General features: G+C 34.8%; 1 protein-coding gene across 3 annotated transcripts in view; it reads left to right on the plus strand.

The window, feature by feature from the left end:
• LUZP2 (leucine zipper protein 2) overlaps window positions 1–21,655 on the plus strand; it is a 594,909-nt gene that overhangs the window by 240,476 nt on the left and 332,778 nt on the right. For 2 of the 3 annotated variants that reach the window (XR_004033667.1, XM_030829544.1), the window contains exons 2-4: window positions 5,732–5,849; window positions 8,678–8,748; window positions 14,790–14,871. Coding sequence is in view for 2 of the 3 variants with exons in the window: in XM_030829544.1 (XP_030685404.1) it covers window positions 5,732–5,849; window positions 8,678–8,748; window positions 14,790–14,871 (271 nt within the window). In the remaining variant the exon portion in view is untranslated. The remainder of the gene's footprint in view (window positions 1–5,731; window positions 5,850–8,677; window positions 8,749–14,789; window positions 14,872–21,655) is intronic. The other variant, XM_030829545.1, reaches the window with a different exon arrangement.

Consider the following 21,655-nt stretch of genomic DNA (forward strand, 5'->3'; position numbering starts at 1 on the left):
GCAGTAAGCCGAGATCACAACACTGAACTCCAGCCTGGGTGGCAGAGCCAGACCCTGTCTCAAAAAGTCAATCAATCAATCAATCAATCAATCAATCAATTAAATTAAATGAAGTCAAGGACAAGATAGAAGGTATTCTATCACCTCCTCTATTCGACATTGTTTTGAATGTCTTAGGCAACATGATTAGTAAACAAAAAGAAATAAAATTATAGCTATTAGAAAAAGATATGACTGGTCAATTCAAAGAAGTTATTGCTACCACTTTAAAAAGTCAACAGAATAAACTGAATAGCTATGACAACTAATAAAGATGTTCAGTGAGGTATCTGGAAACAAAATCAACTTACAGACAGTAACTTTAAAGATGACTGGCAATATCTATTTAGACAATTAAATGGAGAAACTCATCCACAATAGTAGCAATAAGTCTAACAAAAAATGAGTAAATGTAAAGAATTTCTGAATTATAAAAATGTACTGGCATAATAAATGAGAGTATATTTCTGGATAGAAAGATGTGTGATTGTTATCTATTTCCCTAAATATAATTATAATGCAAATGCAATTTCAATTAAATTCCCTGCAGGAATTTACAGAAAATTGACATGCTCATTCTAAAATTCATTCAGAAGAAACAAAAGAGAACATTTGCCAATGAAACTGTGAACAAAAACAATAGGGGGGATGAATCTAAGAAGTATCAAAATGTTGTACACAGTTTTAATAATTAAATCATGATATGTCATGAAGACAGCAAATGAATCCGAATACAGAATTTAAAAACATTTAGAAAAAATAATTTGTTACATCAAAAAGTGCCATATTAAAATCAGCAGGGGAAGTATTGTATCCAATCGTGTTAGGACAACTGGCTATCCATATTTAAGTTATAGTCCCTCTTCTTACTATACATATATATTTGTATATATGTTTATATGTAGATACAAAAATCAATTGGGTAGTTTAGTAAAAATTAAAAATGGATACACTTTTATAAGTGTACATAAACTTTTAAATAACATGGGTTGGAGAAACCTAAGAATTGTCCAGATGCCATAAAGATAAAGGATTTATCTAAATAAATTATTTAAAAGAAATTGGAGAGGGGTAAATGTAAATACCAATAAGAGGTATGAAAAAAATTCCATATAATGACAATGAACTAAAACCCATAGTGGACAAGAATCTTCCAAATAAATTAGGTAAATGTAATAGGTTGGAATATGTGCCCCCAAATTTATGTGTTGAAGTCCTAATCTCTAGTACATTAGACGTAACTTCATTTGGAGATAGTTTTTGCAGAGGTAATAAAGTTAAAATAAGGTCTTTAGGGCAGACTCTAAACCAATATGACTAGTGTTCTTATGTAAAGGGGGAATTTAGACGCAGAGATACACCGGGAAGGAAGATCCTGTGAAGAGACATAAGGAGAAGACAGCCATCTGCAAGCTGATGAGAAAGGCCTGAGACGGATCCTTCTCTCATAGCCCTCACAGGAAACAGCCCTACCAACAACTTGATTTTGGATTTCTAGCCTCCAGAATTGTGAGACAAAGTATCTATTGTTTGAGCTACCCAGCCTTAGTTACTTTGTTATGGAAGCTCTAGAAAACTAATAAGTAACTAACTCAAAATTTAAATGGGCAAAATATATAAACAGATAATTCACACAGAAAGAAATACAAGTGATAATATTATGAAAATATAATCAATCTCTAATAAAGTAAATACAAATTACATCAGAAAGAGGGTATCATTTTTCACTCATGCCATTAGCAAATTTTCTTTTAAGAAAAAGGGAGATAAGACAATGTCTGGTTTAGGTGAAGGTGTGAAGAACATCAGAATATACTAAGAAAATTATAGGCTAGAATAGCTGATAGGCAATTTACCAGCACATATTGAAACTAACACAAAATATCTCATGTACCCCATAAATACATATACCTACTAAATACCCACAAAAATTAAAACTTAAAAAAAATAAATACAAGATATGGGCACTGAAGCCAGACCTCCCACCCACCCCCCACCCCCCAAAAAAATTAACATGTTGACTTTTAGTGAAATATTTACACTTTTAGAAACTTATATCGCAGAAGTACTCAGGGAATTCTTTTGTGCCCACATATATACACTTTATTAATTTTTAAGAGAGAAAGAAAAAATTGGAAACACCATAAATTCTCAGTGGTAAAAATATATTCAAGTACAACCAAAATGGATAGTAACATATATAGACATGGAAAGTGCTCTAAGACATATGAAGCCAGTTATAGAACCTGAGTGTAGGAGGATCATATTTACTTTTCATGTAAGCAAGAGAAAATTATTAGAAGACAAACATGCACTCATTTGTAAATGGAAGAAAGTCCAATAAAATGTTAGCCAATACTTTCATTATGGTTACTTCTGCAGTGTAATTTGGTTTCCTCTTACATAAGGACCTTAAATGTTTGAATCTAAAGTAGTACTGTTAATTAACAATTCTGCCAGCATTTTCCTGATAATTTGTGTCCTCTTCATGGTTCCCAATGTATATACCAGAAAATAGAGAGATTTAAATTGGTTCTGTTTTCCTCATAACATTATTTGAAAATCAAATATGAAGATGAAATGAAACGATGTTATATATTATAAAAGGGAAATGTTATTTATAATTTAATTAAAAGTAAATATAGTAAATAAAGTCAACATTTATTTGTGTAATAGAGAAGAAAGAAGTAATATACAGTAAGTTCTTGAAGGATGCAGTGAACATTTAACTGATAAACTCATAGCCAAGTCAATATGTTCTTCAAAATTGTGGTTAAGATATTAGGCTTTGGAGACCGACTGATACACCACTTTCTTAATAGCATGTCCTTAGAAGTTATTTACTACTCTTGTGACTCAATTTCCGTGCCTATAAAATAGGTACGGATGTGTTATGCACATCATTTCATTTACTCCTCAGAACAAATTCATGAGAAAAGCACTATTATTAACCCTACATATAATATGACAGCATATATAATATGCTGTCAATACATATAATCTATTATTAAGAATTATGGTCACTTAAGATGATTTTGGAGATGTGTTAATTGTTCAGGAGAAACAAATTGGGGCATAAAGTAAGGTTATAAAATTGGAAGAAAGTAAAAACGTGCCTTGCTGTTTATTATTTAACTTTGCCAGTGAGACTGAATGGAAATTTGGGGCTTTAATAATTGTCTGATTACTGGCTGATTACTGTTCATCAGTGAAATTCACAAGTCCAGCGAGAAATATTGTGGTTCTTAGCAATGGGCCGTTCCAATTTCCTTTTAATGAGAAGAATGTGAAGAGTGCTAGAGACCTACATTTAACAAATGAGAAAAAGAAAAAAATTGTAATAGAACTCTATTCTAGATGAGATGCATTTATTAATCATCACTAAAGCCATTAGGAGATCTAGTTCCTTTACATTTCTGCAGAATGACTATAAATTCATCATATTTCTTAGTAATAGAAATTATATATGTATATATTTTTAATTAATTACCTATCATGCGTTCAATGCTTTACACAAATTACTCTATTTAACACATGAAAATGTGGGTAAGTTCACTGTTACATTTTATAGATTCTCAACTAAAGCTGAGAGAATTTGAGCCATTTTCCCACAATTGTACAATTGAACTTGTTGACCCGTCTTTCACTAAAAACACTGTTCTTCCTGACTTCCCTCTCAGTGAAGGGCTGTGTCCAAAAATTGCGTAAGCCAGCAACCTGGCATCATTACTAAATAGCTCCCTCCCACCCTTATTCCACAACATGCAGGCAAAAGAATTAAACACACACACACACACACACACACACACACACACACACACACACACACAGATACAGGTACAGTATACTATTAATTCCATTTTGTATGTTTTGCTAAAATCAATCCAAGTTTCCCTGCCTCCCCTGCTTCTGCTCTAGTTAGGCCAGCATAATCTTTTGCCTGGACTATTGCAATGGTAACTTTCTTAACAGTCACCTGTTTTCCTGTTTTTTTTTCCCTCCTCCAGTTCACTCCTGAGTTTTCAGCCAAGGAAAATTTTCCAAAACATAAATCTGATCTCGTCATTTACTGCCTAAAACCTCTCATTTACTTTCATTTGTTCTCAAAATAATGCCCAAATTCCTAATCATCACTTAACAGTCTTATGAAATGAGTAGTTATTTCACATTTCAGTAGCAAATCTCCTATTCCCCAATTAGAACTCCAAACCTTCAGACATTCATTCACTTTTTGAAAAACTCAACATTTATTTTCATTTAGTATCTGTATGAGTCCGTTTCACGCTGCTGATAAAGGCATACCTGAGACTGGGTAATTTACAAAGAAAAAGAGGTTTAATGGATTCACGGTTCCACATGACTGGGGAGGCCTCCCAATCATGGAAGAAGATGAAAGGCAGGTCTTACATACAGCAGGGAAAAGAGAATGAGAGCCCAGCCAAAGGGAAAACCCCTTATAAAATCATCAGATCTCATGAGACTTATTCACTACCACGAGAACAGTATGGGGGAAACCACCCCCGGGATTCAATTATCTCCAACGGGGACACACCCACAACACGTGGGAATAATGGGAGCTACAATTCAAGACGAGATTAGGGTGGGATACAGCCAAACCATATCAGTATCTACACGTGTTTGCCCTTTTCATGTGACTAATTTCTATTTATCTTTCAAAGCACCTCTTATATATTTATATTTATTTTCCTAGAAGTCATTCCTGGATTAGCAGTTCTCCTATGTGCTCCAATTCATCATTTTAATTATCACTCCCCCATCAGTTACAGTGTTAGGCTGCACTGGCAATTGTCAATTTCCTCATCCTGCCACCAAACAACCTACCTCCCACTTGCCAAACACACATATACACAAACATGCACACACACACTACTTGCTAATTGTTTCTTTTAATAAGAAGGACTTTAGGGTAGTAACTTAATCTCCTAGATTATTTTTTTTTACATTTGCACAACGAGAATTACAATGTCTTTCTCAACCTCCTGGAAAGATCATATAAAAAATCGGAAAATAAAAAAAAGGATGTGTATATGCGTGACACAGATAATGAATTCTTTCATGGTGCTTATTTACAAGTTTGTTCAAAATTCACTGAAATTACTGTATTTTTTCACTGATTGTCATGGAGATTTTGCTTCTCCCAATACCTCTTTAGTAGCAATAGGGATTCTTAGCCAAGTTTGGAAGGTATTGCCTTTTCAGTGGGCTGCTTTCTCTATAAACCAGAGAAGAAGCAAGCCTCCGACTTTATGTTCTGGCTCTACCCCAAAGTTTGTTCCCTCAATGTCAGAACCTGTCTATGTTTCTTAGATATATTCTTCCAAAATATATCTCTTGCTGTAAAATTTTAAGGACCTGAGGGGAAAAGTGTATCAATAAACATACCTATTTTCAAAGAGGTACCTGATAAACTATGTTATACATAACAGAAAAGGTACAATATTGTCCTGGAATCTCTCTGGAGCATAGATAGTCCTCATTGGGAAATGAAACTTATGTTATAAAACGGGGTTTTCAATTTTCCCCTTTTATATGAAATAGTGACAACAAAACCATCTTAGTAATTGAGGTTTTAACTTCTCTAGATTTTACTAAAACTGTGAGTGTTAGTGATTATGACTGATGCCAAGTGGAACCATGTGGGGGGCTCTCATGCCTGTTCTTTCTGTGTTAGACAGGACTATGAAGAGCTAGAAAAGCAGCTGAAAGAAGTATTTAAGGAGCGAAGCACCATTCTTCGTCAGCTGACAAAGACATCTAGAGAACTTGATGGAATTAAAGTCAATCTTCAGGTGAGATGAAAACTCATTTTCCAAGCAGTAAAAGACGAGCAGTCATCTGATTTTCTGAGTGGATTAGCATGCATTTTTAAACAGTTTTTAATGTGTTTCTGAGCTTGACCATGGTAGTTATTACTTACTATTATATGCGCTTTAAACAGAAATGTCATTTGAAATATAGTCTAGGAATCTGTGTTTAACAAATACAGAAATGGGATAATTGTGTTCTTGGCAGAGCCATCAATTCCTCAAGCTTCTAAGATCAGTTTGACCCCTGTGTTTTTCATATTATAAAATGACAAAGTAATTAAGATCAAGAGCTAAATGAATATAGGAATGACACCTAGAAGATAATTTTAAATTCCCCACGGGATAATTCTAAAGATTCTTTAATAAATCACATTACTGAAATAGGTAAATGACTTTAAAAGGCAAGTGGCATCTGTAAAAAAAAAGTCTTAACATACTGAAATCTTTAAAAAATTCTACATAGGGTAAAAATAGTTTTGTAAATATTTGATAATATATTGCAATATTTGACATAAACATTGTATTTATTATCTCCTGTATGCTAAAAGCTTTATGTGTATTATATGGTTTAATTCTTGTAACATATGTGTGAGGTAGATCCTATTGTGATATCCCTTGTTACACATGAGAGATAATGTTTAGGAAAGACATGTTATTTTTGAATGTTACAAAAGAAGCCAGAGTTTACATGGAGACAATCTGGCTCCAGAGAATATTAGTTACTGAACTGAACCATGTTTTTAAACCACATGGAGTCGCTTCTGTTCACACTCTTCTCCTTAGCTTTCTAGTCCCATTAAGATGATAATAATGGTAATGATGATGATGATGGTGGTGGTGGTGGTATTAGTAACCACTGAGGCTTAATGAACATGGTCAAGGTCCAGTGCTAGATACTCTTTCTACAATTTGTATTTAAATTTCACATGAAGACTATTTGTCACATTTCATAGGTGAGAAAACAGAGTTAGAGGAAGGTTAAGAAACTAAGAGCATGCAGACAATTAAGGGACAGAGCTAGTATTTAAAGTCAACATCTAAGCTCTTCTTCCACAAAATGTGTTACATCTGGAGAAGATGGAAACAAGAGCAAAAACAAACCAACAAAAAAAACATACACAACCCAGTAGGACACAGAGATGGTAGCAGGATGATAACAGTGCAGGAATCATAGTGTTATGATGGAAGCATGCACATAGCATTAGGGAAATGCTCACAAGGATGAAAAGAAGTGCAGATCGATTTCTGGCGAAGCCAATGCCTGACCTGTGGTTAAGTGGAAATTCACCAAGTGAATAGACTGGGAAGAATACCAAGAAACCTGCACCTTCTCAGAGGCATAGAACACTCGACACACGGAGAATATTGAAAGCATATCGTGAAAGGCCCAGATGTGGTCAGTATTTACAATATTCCCAGAATACTCAGCCTTTCTATGCCAGTAGCCAAAGTCAAGGCATCTCATTACAGTCTAGAAAGTTGCTTGATACCAATATACAATTTTATGGAGCTACATTTGCTGAAAAAATAACAATCCTACCACTAAAAATAACTGCAGTTCTTAAAATGCCTTTTGCTTATTTTTTTGGCAGCCATTGTGCGAGGCTGATTTTGTGACTTGTGCCAGGTCATAAGACCATGATACACTTTGAACTTTAGCTCCTGTGAATAATTATTTTTTTACATTTTAATTCTTCTTTTTGCTTTCCTTGTATTTATGTGAAGCTACTGTTTCATATAAATAAGCATGGCTTATTGGTTGCTTCCCAATGATAACCTCAGCCAGTTATAATAGGGAAGAGGTTTGTCTTGTAAAGTTCATCCCACTACATCCCTATTGTAATACTTACCATACTACATTAAAATTGTTGATTTTCAACATTAGATTAAAAAAATGTGTGAAGGCAGGTACCATGCCTTTGCATAGGTCTTTGCATGATTCATAATAGATATTTGTTAAATAAATATTAAGCAAACAAGTGTTTGCCCTTTTTGCTATTATCGATTCCCTACCAGTCACAACTATTCTTTTGCAAACAATATTCTTGCCTCTTAGTTTCGACATTTAATGCCAAGAATGACCGGTTACCCTATTAATTAGTTTATTGAATATAAATAAGAAAGTTATTAGAGAAGGCTTAATAGGATAGATTCTCTTGCAAGAAAAAGCTCAGGAGACTTTTCTGCTGTAATTCATAGTCTCTGAATTCTGAATTTGCCACAGTATATAAACACTAAGGACTGAAGTAGTATACATAATTTATTGTTAATATTCTTTCTATAGAGACCAGTTACAATTTTACATGGCCTTGTTTTTGTGTGTGTGTCTTAATGCATTACTCATAAATAAGAAATCAACAAAACCTAACAGGTGCATGCACTTTGACTATTTTAATCTTGAATTGTGTTATTTCCTGGCTTATGCAGGGAGATTTGCTATGTTCCCTAATATTTGTAGAAGCTGTGCCAGACCTGGTTTAACATGCCTGCAGAGAACACAGTAAAACTTCAAAGAATGAATAGAAGATATATTTTACATTCACTTTTAAAGAGACCTAGATATTTGGAGAGTAGTTTCTCCTCCATCGAACCTCTAGAAGCCAAGCCTGCTCAATTCCTTTCAGCCACTGTGTAATTGGTGTCATAAATTTCTGTTTACATCCTTAGAGCCGTGAGGACCATCATGGACTCATTTTTAATTCTTGTTCCAGGGCATATGTGCAGTCCTATCTGGTATTCTAGAACCAAAGTTAAAGTGAGCCTCAATTTCTCACCTGAATAAAACTTCATTTTTCCACTTTTCTTATCAGTCCTTAAAAAACGATGAGGAGTCTGCCAAAACTGATGTTCAGAAACTTCTGGAATTAGGACAGAAACAAAGGTAAGACTTTTCTTTTCTTTTTTTCTTAGTTATTTCTGCCATAGTGTCAAGCAACATTCAGAAACTTCACAAAATTAATTGATTCTAAATGCATGAACCTATTTATCTTTTCACTTATACTTAAATGTGCACGCGATTCACTTGGGAATCTTGTTCAAATGCAGATTCTTACACAACTGGGGTGGGCTTGAGATCCCGCATTTCTAAGAAGCTCTTTGGTGATGGTGGTGCTGATGCTTTTTTGTCTGCAAATAACAGTTTGAATGTTAGGGAGCTATAGTATTTTCCTCAATTAGTAAGATGGACCCTAGTAAGTCTGACCATCAATAGACAGATTTGATAATATTGATCTAAATGGACCATGTTTAATACAATCAAAACTTGATTATGGTAATAATGATGTGGTGGTAAGGAATGGAATTATCTTATTAACAATACAAGTAGAATCAGCACAATATTATTAGTATTGGTTTGCTTATTTTTGAGGGAAGCATATTATGAAATATACTTGTGTAAATTATAAAACGTCATATGATTTTTAAATTGCTTTTCCAAGCCAAAAAAAGAAAAACAAGTATTTTAATATAGAAACAACTTTATGTCTGCTATACACTTACTAGCAGCTCTTCTAGTACATTTGTATATATTTTCTTGTTTCATCTTCACAACTACCTTGTGAAGTGGCTATTATTCCCATTTTGTAGATGGCAAATTGTTGCTCAGAGCGTTAGTAGAATTGCTGAGAATCATGTTAATTGGAATTTAGATTTAAAATCTGCTCTGTCTTACCCCTACAGCCCCACCTTTCCAGTTTGGCTCACTGATCATAACACAAAAAACTGTTTCAAAGTTTACACACAAGATAGCATATGGAGTAGATTCTAAGTTCCTTCTCATCAGCCTATATGTCCTCCATTGACCTTGGTTCTTAGTTCAAAACTCTATTATTGACATGCATTTGGATTGAGCCAATGATATCTATTAAAAAATATAAAATCAATTGTTTTACACTGACTCTTATTATTTATAGTGACATGTTTATTATTTCTTTAATGTGAAACTCTCTTCAAAGTCTAATATTAAGAAAAAGTTGAAAAAAGCAATCCGAACATGTTTCCAAAACCATATTATTTTAATGATTTCATTGGTTTGAAATAAATCATGCTCAGTATTACACCAGTATTTGTGGCTCTGTGAAATAGTGATAGAGGACATAAGCAACATTTTGAATAGGAATAGTAGAACATTATTCAATCGGAAGATAGAAAATCTTGTCATTTGTGACAACATGGATGAACCTGGAGGACATTATGTTAAGATAAATAAGCCAGGCACAGAAAGGCAAATACCACCTAATCTCACTCTTATTTGGAATCTAAAAAAGTTGATATAAAAGAACTGGCGGTTAGAGTGGCGATTACCAGGGTCAGAGGTAGCTGGGGAGAGTGTTGGTGGTAAGATGTTGGCTAAAGAATATTAAATTTCAGTTGGTAAAGAGAAATAAGTTAGATGAAGTTAGTACATGATGACTATAGTTAATAATAAACTGTATTCTTTAAAAAAATAAAATAAAAAAAAACCCATGAAAAGAGACCAAGAGATACTGAAAATGATTATTTTTATAAAGTATCTCAGGTTAGGAATGGAGAATAAACAAAAATAGAAAAACAAAAATTGATTTCTGCACAATACATGTGAAGTACCCAGTGAGAGATCGAGGAAGATATAGTGAGTTTGAGAAGATTAGAAAATAAATCTGTATGTAAAGACAAAGATAAAAATGGCTAAAGGATGGCGCATACTGGGTTTCAGTGATAATAAATAGGGAATCTCTTTTAGGTAGCTCCATAAGAAATAATATAATTAAAGAGATCTTTTAGGGGAAATATTGTATTATTTCCTGGCTTTTAGAGAAATTATTCTGTCAAACCCATTCAGGGTAGAAAGAAAAATGTAGACCAGGGTGAGAAAACACTACTTAGAGACAAGGACAGGGAGATCTCAAGAGTGAGGACCATGGAGTGAAAGAAAATAAAGTCAGCCTTTCTTTACCACAGGAGGGACGTGGATGAGGAGACAGGCTTATGCATGATGTGAATGAAAACCCATTCTCTTAGTTTGCTGATATTTTCTTAAAATATCTATGGCGGATTCACATGACACCAAAAACACCACAAAAATCAGGAAGAAAATGTGAATAGGTGTTTAAGAATTTTAATCATCAAATATACATATGGTTAAGTAAATAAACTACCAGATGATAGAACAGGTCTTTCAAAGAGAGGGTAAAATGGAGAATATTTTGGTCTTACTAATTCATAGTTTTATCTAAAGTTAAAAACTTGTTTAAAATGCATAACTTGTATTATATACACAATCAAAGTTAGAATGGAAGACTCAATAAATTATAATAAAAGGTAGCTTCTCAAAAGGGTATAAGATGTGATGCACTCGTTTTTTGCTGTTTACTTAAAAAGAAAAACATAAAAATTGTGTGTATATTATGGTAAAAGAGACAGTGTATCTCATTTCAAAATCTGACTTATTAGTAAACATTAAAAGAGAAAAAATATCACCTTTGGTTATCAAAAATACTGATTTATTGCAAATTTAAACATCTTCTCCGAGTTGGAAAGAGTGCAGTGTGCTTGCCATTGCCATTTGGTCACATCCCCGGCTCTCAATTATTACCTTGTTTTCTGTTTGTCCTCAGATCCTTGTCATCTGGCTTCATCTGGACTAGTGATCCCTAGAAGCCATGCTTCTTTTATGTGATTCTGAAACCACTGGTCATAGCTAATGATTCAGAGGTGGCCACCAAAACAAAAACCAATCAATTAGTGTCTCCCTCTGGAACTGTAACATAGAGGCAACTAATAAGTCTTTCTGTGTAGCTGGAGCTAGGCTGTAAGTAAGTTCAGGGGCTATGCTGTGGCCACATACAACTATGTGGAGAGAAAGCAGAGTGTCTTTCCAGCAAGACAAACAGAGAAAGGGGTGTGTTTTTGTGTGCGTGTGTTTGTGTGTGTGTGTGCACTTACGTGAGAGAAAGAGTGAGAAAATGAGAGTTGTGTTGGCTTGAGCGTCATGTTTCAGGAATATTTACGCAGCCTTGATAATATTCATAGGAGAGTCCCCAGGTGGATGGAGAGATTTTAAACCATACCATGTCAGGACTGAGAATATATAACCACAACAAGGAGAATAAGGAATAGGACAGGACCCCGAAATGTCTGAAAATTTGAAAATGTCCTTGAGCAAAAGAGAATAAAACCTCTTATTCTCTAAGGTGGTTGGTTGGTAGATTTCCAGAAGGCAGTTTTGGACTCAGTATACTAAAGCACTTTACAATAATGTTCTCGAAAACTAAAAAAAAGCCGGGAATTGTGGCAAGTTCTCGATCTGTGATGTTATTAAAATATAAGCTGATAGTCACTAGAAAGAAATGCCTTTCTGTAGAGTGAATAAAGTGAGGATGTTTTTATAGCTATAATTTGGGATGAAAGAGGTGTGAAATAATGGCCCTTTAAAATTCCTTGTAACACAAAATGTTATGCTAAAATATTTCAATATTTGAGCTATCTATCACAGGTGTCACTCGAGCCATGAATTTTTTAGAATTAAAGTTTCAGTTTAGTACGAAACAGAGCCCTAGAATAGCTGATATACATTGGGCAAATCTCAGCTGGTATTGGGAAGTGGTGCAGAGGCAAGTCAGGAATCATCTCCATAGGAGGATAACTTAGCAAGTCTGTGAAACAGAAATCTATAGCTAACTAAAGCACTAGAGCAGTGAGCATGTGAAGACATAAGCCTAGAAGCAAGGCAGAAGAAGAAATGAAGAGATATAGAAGACAAAACGTCTACTTTACCTTTCTTCCTGATAGTGTTCTTTGGCAGGAAAATATTCAGAATTCTCTACCTTTTCCAGATTTTACAATTTGTTTTTTGTCCTGTTCCCTAGATTGCCTCTAGATGTCAGAATGGGGGATTTTTGTGGAAGAAATATATAGATAGATACCTACTCCCACACATACATTATCTATCTATATATATATTTATAAAAATATTCATACATACTCATTGTTATTTTAATAAAACATGCTTTATTTTTTAATTTTTAAGTGTTTTATGACCACCTTTTAAAAATAAAAATGAGAATTTTAAATTAAAATTGCTTAAAAATTTATTATTTTGTCATTTTAATTATAACTTTATTTTCAGTAGGAAATATAATTTTATTGTGTTTCACTCAGTGCTTGTTGAAGATTTGAGTGTTTGAGGTAACATGTAGGTCCTTCCTTCCTTCCTTCCTTCCTTCCTTCCTTCCTTCCTTCCTGCCTTCTCAGTAGAGATAGTATAGTAACTCTTTATAGTTTGAGCATATAGACACTAAAACACAATTTCACTACCCCTCTGTGCATTTATCTATCATAACATGATGTCATAGTTTGGTGTGGGGTTTACAAAAGTGTCTTGCACATTGTAAGCCTACAATATATGTAGGTATATATTATACTACAAACACTCTATGGAAAATATCAGAAATAATAATGGAAGCCCAGATTTTGTATGTCCATATATGAAGTAAGTCTGATAAATGAAACCAGTTTGAGACAGTGATGGAAGCTGTCACTTAGAATCCACTTCAAGCACATTAAAAGCATCACCCAAGAAGGCATAAATCATGTAAAAACCAAAGTGACTGTAATTATTCTATAACTTGTTCTCACTATATTTTGATTGGTCAACCAAAGTCCAAAATGATTACAAAAAAAACAAACAGACTTTCTTTCTCATTCTTGAAATTGGGACTGGGACATCAGTCTCAAGGCTAATTAATCTGACAGCCCCATTAAGTCCTGCTGGGTGAAAGAGCAGCTTGTGGTTGTGTAGAACATCATGGTCAGAGAATGAACATAAGGGTGTGGAGTGATGTCAGTGGTTATTGCCATGACCTAACATTTGTTAAGTAATTCTTTTATAGGCATTGTGTTAAGTGCTTTGCTTACATTCTGTCATCTTAATATGAGCACAAACCTGTAAGTTAGTTCTACCATTGTGCCCTTTTTTTGGATGAAGAAATTGAGTATGAGAGGGTGTGTCACTTGCCCAAATATCCAGAGCTAGTCTTTTGGCACTAGATTGGAAGTTTTAAATTAGTTTAGGTGCTGGTAAGACGCGAACAGGTTTCTATTTTGTTGTTGTTATTGCTTTGAGAGAATTTCTGTAGCCAGGAATTGCCACACATACAAACACAAAAAAGTACACTAGCCTTTATCTAATATCTGATCTATTTGAGGTGATAGCTTGAGTAAAAAAAAAAAAAAAATCAAGGCACAGAAAGATAATATGATGTGTTACAAATAAATAAATCCTAAATCCTTAAGAGAAATGCAAATTTAGGGAAATATCACTCTTTTTAAAAAAGGAGACAGGATCCTTATGTATTACTGAGCTTGAGACACAATGAGTGTATATGCATAGGCATGCATTTTTTAATTATCTTCATTAAATGAGACAGGCCTTAAGTTAAAATAAGTTTATTTTCCCTGTTTTTACAAAAGATGTCAGGCCTTACAAAGGATGTATAGAGCACAATACTTTAGAATTAATTAATTAAGAGCATCAGAAGGGAACAGTAATTTTATCCTATCAGCAAGTCTATGGTGGCTTTTTCTAACCAGCATGTTCATACCCCAGTATGCTGTTAGTGAAATTATCTTTTCAACTTGAATTATATATTCCTTTGATTTAACACATCATGTAGCTCACAGATGATTCAAACAGTGGGATTTTTATAAAGCATAATAGTAAGGTTATTTAAAAAAAAAATCAACTTGCTTTTAGTATTTGCATGGGAGAGAAAGCCTTTTATTACCAGAATCTTTAGACACATACTGTATGCTTAACTGTGGCTTTATGCAATTCTAGTTGTCTATGTCCTAAATGTATACAGCAAAGCTTCCTTTTATAATGTACATAGGAAATAATGGAATTATATTATTTTCTCACTTATGCTCTGTTTTCTACTAAAATAGAGAAGAAATGAAGTCTCTTCAGGAGGCCCTGCAAAATCAGCTTAAGGAGACATCAGAGAAAGCAGAAAAACACCAGGCTACTGTAAGTGTGTTTCTTCTTTGTGCCCTTTGCTTTTGGGCTGGGACATTGTTACTTTCTTTTTCCAAAATCACTATGGAACAAACACACCTATAAAAAATTAAAGTGAAAAGACAATAAAAGAAGCATCAGTCAATGTGAACAGAATAATAATTGGTCAGCATTCATTCCTGCAAAAGGTTAATGTTTTATTTCATTATTAGGGGGTCATCTAATTCCCAGCCGACTTTTAAGAATGAGAAACTAAAGGACAGAGTGGGACAAGAGTTCTGGTGTTAGGGCTTCATCAGTGGCTCTCACATCGTGGGATGTCACTGACTGTGAAGTAAATTAAGCTAAGTGATAGTTAAGTCGCACCCCACATCCACTGAATAAGGACCTCTCAGGAGCAGGGCCGTGGAATCTATTTAATCCATCCCACGGGTTACTCTAATTCACCCCGAAGTTGATGAATCAAACTCCGCTCCTGACAGCAAGAACTGTGAGAAATAAACTATGAAACAAACTTTCTCACCCGAAATGATGTTCCCTTGACCCCACCGTTTCAGCTCTTACTACGAATATTTACCATAGGCAGGAGGGATGGTGTTCCTGACAGCCATGCTGAAAACTAGGTTTCTGCCGTATTCCCCAAAGCCACCTTATGCACCATGTATAGGGATTGGACCTTATCTCTTGTTTTCAGGATGTGAGTCTGTTTTAAAATATAGTGTGTTAATTGAACATATGAGGTATGGTAAGGTCAACAGATCAGGAAAAGACTCCCACTGAAAACATAGCTTAACTTCTCACAGTTCTAGCTAAACACCATAGAGGGGCCACACAGGGAGGCACCCAGGCTGTTCACGAGGCAGAGGGAGAGGAGGAAACTGTGGGTAAGAGGCTTTATTGTGGTTTCTGAGGCAATGAACAAGTGAGGCAGGATAAGTGGGCTTGGGATTGGATAAGTGGGCTTGGGATTGGCCAGTCTGAGTGATTTTTGGTTGGCTCTGGGGCATAGCAGCTGTCCTGACTTATAACCTGTCCCTAAGGTGATTAGGGCAAATGCACAGTGGCCTGGGATAATAAAAGGGGGGCAGTTGGGAGTGTTGTTTTTCGATTGGTTGTTTGTATTTGAAAAGTGTGTCTCTGAAAGGAGGACTTCTCCCCTCCGAGACGCTGGAGCAGCAATGAGAGAGTCCAGAACTAAGGCAGGTGGCTCAAGCATATCATTGGGTTGTTCAGAGCAAGGCTGATCCAGCACATCCATGAAGAACAAATGTTAAAGCATCAAATTTACAGAAGCTAAAACCGTGGTGAAGCCTAAATCTCCATTTAGGTCAATTACCTGGAATCCTAGGCTCTCTAAACACAGTCAGCCTGCCTTTCTTTTACAAAACTTCCTTTAACAACCTTGAATAAAATGTGGAGTTTTGCTTCTGAAACTCAGTCCAGTCTGTCATCTGCAACGGCTGATTTCAGGAACAGCCTTTCTCATAACGATTGTTGACTTTTCCAAGTACAGAACTGTTTCGTGTAAGGATTCACTGTTATCTGTTCTGTTCACCTTTTAGGATGGGCATGTTGGTTCATTGCTATGCCACGGCAACTCTCACTGCTCACCTGAAATGTGGCCTAAAGTCTGGCTCACTGGATACCAAATGTTACATAAAAGAATAGACATATTTTTAGTATCAGCTTGTTGATCCCTCCTCCCAACACCGGACCTAGCTTACTGAATGGTCCTAATTGCAATCACATTTCTGTGGTGACTAATCATACTTAATCTGGGTTTCTTCATAGCCTAATGACAAACAATGGTAGAGCAGAATAGAAGTGCTCACACAGACTATTTTCTCTGGTTCTCATAACAAAACTACATGTTTGTTTCTTTACTGAAAAAGAGTAATTCAAATAAGGTGTTTCTAGCTTGCATTTGCACAGCCATAAGCTAAGGCATGAACTCATAATTGTTCCAGTAGATTATGCAAACTGTCTGAGACCCAAAAAGAAGAGAGTTATAACTTTTGAAAGGGCACAAACCAAAGTTAGAATATCCAAGTATGACAAATGTCATGGACAAATACTGTAGACTGAGTCACCTTTGTCTTCATCTCAGTGTGCTGACAGTGCCTTCCTTATAGCTGAACACTGAATCTTGAGGGAAGGTTTCTCTTTTCCCCCAAAATTCTTCACTAAACCAGAAACTTCCTAAATAAATTCATAACTTAGTATGTGCTTCAGAGTAAGAGTGTTTGGGGTTTAAATTTCTAGTAGGCCATTTACTAGTTCTGCAAATTTACTAGCTCATTACCAGACTTGATCAAGCTTTTTAACTTCTGCGGGTTTCCTCATTATCACATTTAAGGGGTTATTCACATTAAATTAATGTACATAATCTCTCTAAAATTATATCTGGCATGTAGTAGATAGTAGACATTAAACTAAAGTCATTCCCATTCCTTCTGCACTTCCCATTTTAATTTCATCTTCATCAGTTAGCTGAATGAATATAAGCAAGTCATTTGATTTCTCTGAGGCTTTTTCATTGTAAGAAGTATGTCAATGGTAGTAATGTAACAGGTTATTTGGTGATTATATGAGATGATGAATGCACTGTTGAGCAGAAGATGTAATCAATTGTAAGCAACTTCCAAATTGTATCATATAATCATCATCATTATTAGTATTTTTTCTTCCTAACCATTTAAAACTTTGTTATAGGATAATATCATAGTAAGAATTATCAGGGATGACAGAATGCATACCTAATAAAAGGAATATTAAAATAATATATTCAATGTTCATACTTTAGGATGTTCTATTTCCTCAACTCTATTTACATTACTATTCAAAATAATTTTGTTTTGCAAATTGTGCATACTGCTGCATAGATTTTCAATGGCTGTTCTTAAAAGCTGGCATTGAAATGTTTGAGAGTGACCTCAGGTTCTCAGAGACTTACAATGGTGTCTTTATGGGAATCAGACATATTACCTGTCTATCAGTGATCAGGGGCAACACAGTGATATTTTTACTGTTATTAAAAACTGCTAGATGGTGAGGTTTTTCACAAAGGCTTGCATTTTCTTAATTGCAGACTATTTCTTTTTTATTTGGTGTTCTTGTTAATTTCTTTTTTTATTTTCCATAGGTCATTAGGATACAGGTGGTATCTGGTTACATGAGCAAATTCTTTAGTGGTGATTTGTGAGATTTTGGTGCACCCATCAGCCAAGCAGTATACACTGCACCCTATTTGTAGTCTTTTGTCTCTTGCCCCGCACTCACACTTTCCCCCAAGTCCCCAAAGTCCATTGTATCATTCTTAGACCTTTGCATCCTCAGAGCTTAGCTCCCACATATCAGTGAGAACATACAACGTTTGGTTTTCCATTCCTGAGTTACTTCACTTAGAGTAATAGTCTCCAATCTTGTCCAGGTCGCTGCAAATGCTGTTAATGTATTCCTTTTCATGGCTGAGTAGTATTCCATTATATATATATATGAATTGACTCATATGAGTTAATTCATATATATATGGTTAATTTATATATATATATATATGGTTTATATATATATATATATTATATATATATATATATATATATATTTGTGTATATACCACCATTTCTGTATCTACTTGTTGATTGATGGGCATTTGGGTTGGTTCCACAATTTTTCAATTGTGAATTGTGCACTATAAACATAAGTGTACAAGTATCTTTTTCTTATAATGACTAATTTTCCTCTGGGTAGATACCCAGTAGTGGGATCGATGGATCAAATGGTAGTTCTACTTTTACTTATTTAAGGAATCACCACACTGTTTTCCACAGTGGCTGTACTAGCTTACATTCCCACCAGCAGTGCAGAAGTGTGCCCTGATCACTGCATTTATGCCAACATCTACAGTTTATCGATTTTTTTATTATGGCCATTCTTGCAGGAGTAAGGTGTTATCGCATTTTGATTTTGATTTGCATTTCCCTGATCATTAATGATATTGAGCATTTTTTCATATGTTTATTTGCAATTTGTATATCTTCTTTTGAGAATTATCTATTCATGTCCTTAGTCCACTTTTTGATGGGATTTTTTTTAACTGATTTGTTTGAGTTTGTTGTAGATTCTGGATATTAGTCCTTTGTCAGATGTATAGATTATGAAGATTTTCTTCCAATCTGTGTGCTGTCTGTTTACTCTGCTGACTGTTCCTTTTGCTGTGCAAAAGCTCTTTAGTCTAATTAAGTCCCAACTATTTATCTTTGTTTTTATTGCGTTTGCTTTTGGGTTCTTTGTCATGAGACCCTTGCCTAAGCCAATGTCAAGAACGGTTTTTCCAATGTTATCCACTAGAATTTTTATAGTTTCAGGTCTTAGATTTAAGTCCTTAATCTATCTTGAGTTGATTTTTGTATAAGGTGAGAGGTGAAGATTGTTTCATTCTCCTATATGTGGCTGGCCAATTATCCCAGCACCATTTATTGAAAACGGTGTCCTTTCCCCACTTTATATTTTTGTTTGCTTTGTCAAAGATCAGTTGGCTGTAAGTATTAGGGTTTATTTCTGGGTTCACTATGATTTCCCTTGGTCTATATGCCTATATGTATACCAATACTATGCTGTTTTGGTGACTATGGGCTTATAGTTTGAAATCAGATAGTGCGATACCTCCAGATTTGTTCTTTTTGCTCAGTCTTGCTTTGGCTACGAGGGCTCTTTTTTGTTTCCATATAAATTTTAGAATTGTTTTTTCTAATTCTGAGAAGAATGATGGTGGTATTTTAATGGGGATTGTGTTGAATTTGTAGATTGCTTTTGGCAGTATGGTCTTTGTCACAATATTGATTCTACCCATCCATGAGCATGAGATATGTTTCCGTTTGTTTGTGTCATCTGTGATTTCTTTCAGCAGTGTTTTGTAGTTTTCCTTGTAGAAGTCTTTTGCCTCCTTGGTTAGGTATATTCTGAAGTATTTTACTTTTTTTTGCAGCTATTATAAAAGGGGCTGAATCCTTGATTTGATTCTCCACTTGGTCGCTGTTGGTGTAGAGAAGAGCTACTGATTTGTGTACAGTAATCTTCTATCCAGAAACTTTACTGAATTCTTTTATCAGTTCTAGGAGCTTTTCAGAGGAGTCTTTAGGGTTTTCAAGGTAAATGATAATATCATCAGCAAACAATGACAGTTTGACTTCCTCTTTACCAATTTGGATGCCATTTATTTCTTTCTCTTGTCTGATTGCTCTGGCTAGGACTTCCAGCACTATGTTGAAAAGGAGTGGTGAGAGTGGACATCCTTGTCTTGTTCCAGTTCTCAGAGGGAATGCTTTCAACTTTTCCCCATTTAGTATTATGTTGGCTGTGGGTTTGTCATAGATGCCTTTTATTACATTGAGGTATGTCCCTTGTATGCCGATTTTGCTGAGAGTTTTAATCATAAAGGGATGCTGCGTTTTGGAGAATGCTTGTTCTGCATCTGTTGAGATGATCATGTGATTTTTGTTTTTAATTCTGTTTATGTGGTGTATCTCATGTATTGACTTGTGTATGTTATACCATCCCTGCATCCCTGGTATAAAACCCACTTGATCATGGTAGATTATCTTTTTGATATGTTGGATTCTGTTAGTTCGTATTTTGTTAAGGATTTTAGTGTCTATGTTCATGAAGGATATTGGTCTGTAGTTTTCTTTTTGGCTATGTCCTTTCCTGGTTTTGGTATTAGGGTGATGCTGGCTTCATAGAATAAATTAGGGAGGGTTCCCTCTTTTTTCATCTTGTGGAATAGTGCCAAAAGGATTGTTACCAATTCTTCTTTGAATGTCTGGTGGAATTCTGCTGTGAATTCATCTGGTCCTAGACTTTTTTTGTTAGTAATTTTTTAATTACCGTTTCAATCTCTCTGCTTGCTATTGGTCTGTTTGGGGTTTCTAGTTCTTCCTGATTTAAGCTAGGAGGGTTGTATTTTTCCAGGAATTTATCCATCTCTTCTAGGTTTCCTAGTTTATGTGCATAAAGATGTTCATAGTAGCCTTTTGTATTTCAGTGGTGCCAGTTGTAATATCTCCTGTTTCATTTCTTAGTGGGGTTGTTTGGATTTTCTCTCTTCTTTTCTTGGTTAATCTTGCTAATATTCTATCATTTTTATTTATCTTTTCAAACAACCAGCTTTTTGTTTCATTTATCTTTTGTATTGATTGTTTTTTGTTACAGTTTCACTTAGTCCTGCTCTGATCTTGGTTATTTCCTTTCTTCTTCTGGGTCTGGGTTTGGTTTGTTCTTGTTTCTCTAATTCCTTGAGGTGTGACCTTAGAATGTCAGTTTGTGCTCTTTCAGTCTTTCTGATGTAGGCATTTAGGGCTATGAACTTTCCTCATAGCACCACCTTTCCCATATCCCAGAGGTTTTGATAGGTTGTGTTATTATTGTCTTTCAGTTTGAAGATTTTTTTAATTTCCATCTTGATTTCATTTTTGACCCAATGCTCATTCAGGAGCAGGTTATTTAATTTCCATGTATTTGCATGGTTTTGAAGGTTGCTTTTGGAGTTGATTTCCAGTTTTTTTTCCACCGTGGTCTGAGAGAGTATTTGATATAATTTCAATTTGTTTAAACTTATTGAGACTCGTTTTATGACCTATCATATGGTCTATCTTGGAGAAAGTTGTATGCACTGTTGAATAGAATGCATATTCTGGGGTTGTTGGATGAAATGTTCTGTATAGATCTGTTAAGTCCATTTGTTCCAAGGTATAGTTTAAATTCATTGTTTCTTTGTTGACATTCTGTCTTGACCTTTCTA

The sequence above is a fragment of the Nomascus leucogenys genome, chromosome 15 (assembly GCF_006542625.1).
Source record: "Nomascus leucogenys isolate Asia chromosome 15, Asia_NLE_v1, whole genome shotgun sequence".
NCBI classification, from domain to species: Eukaryota; Metazoa; Chordata; class Mammalia; order Primates; family Hylobatidae; genus Nomascus; species Nomascus leucogenys.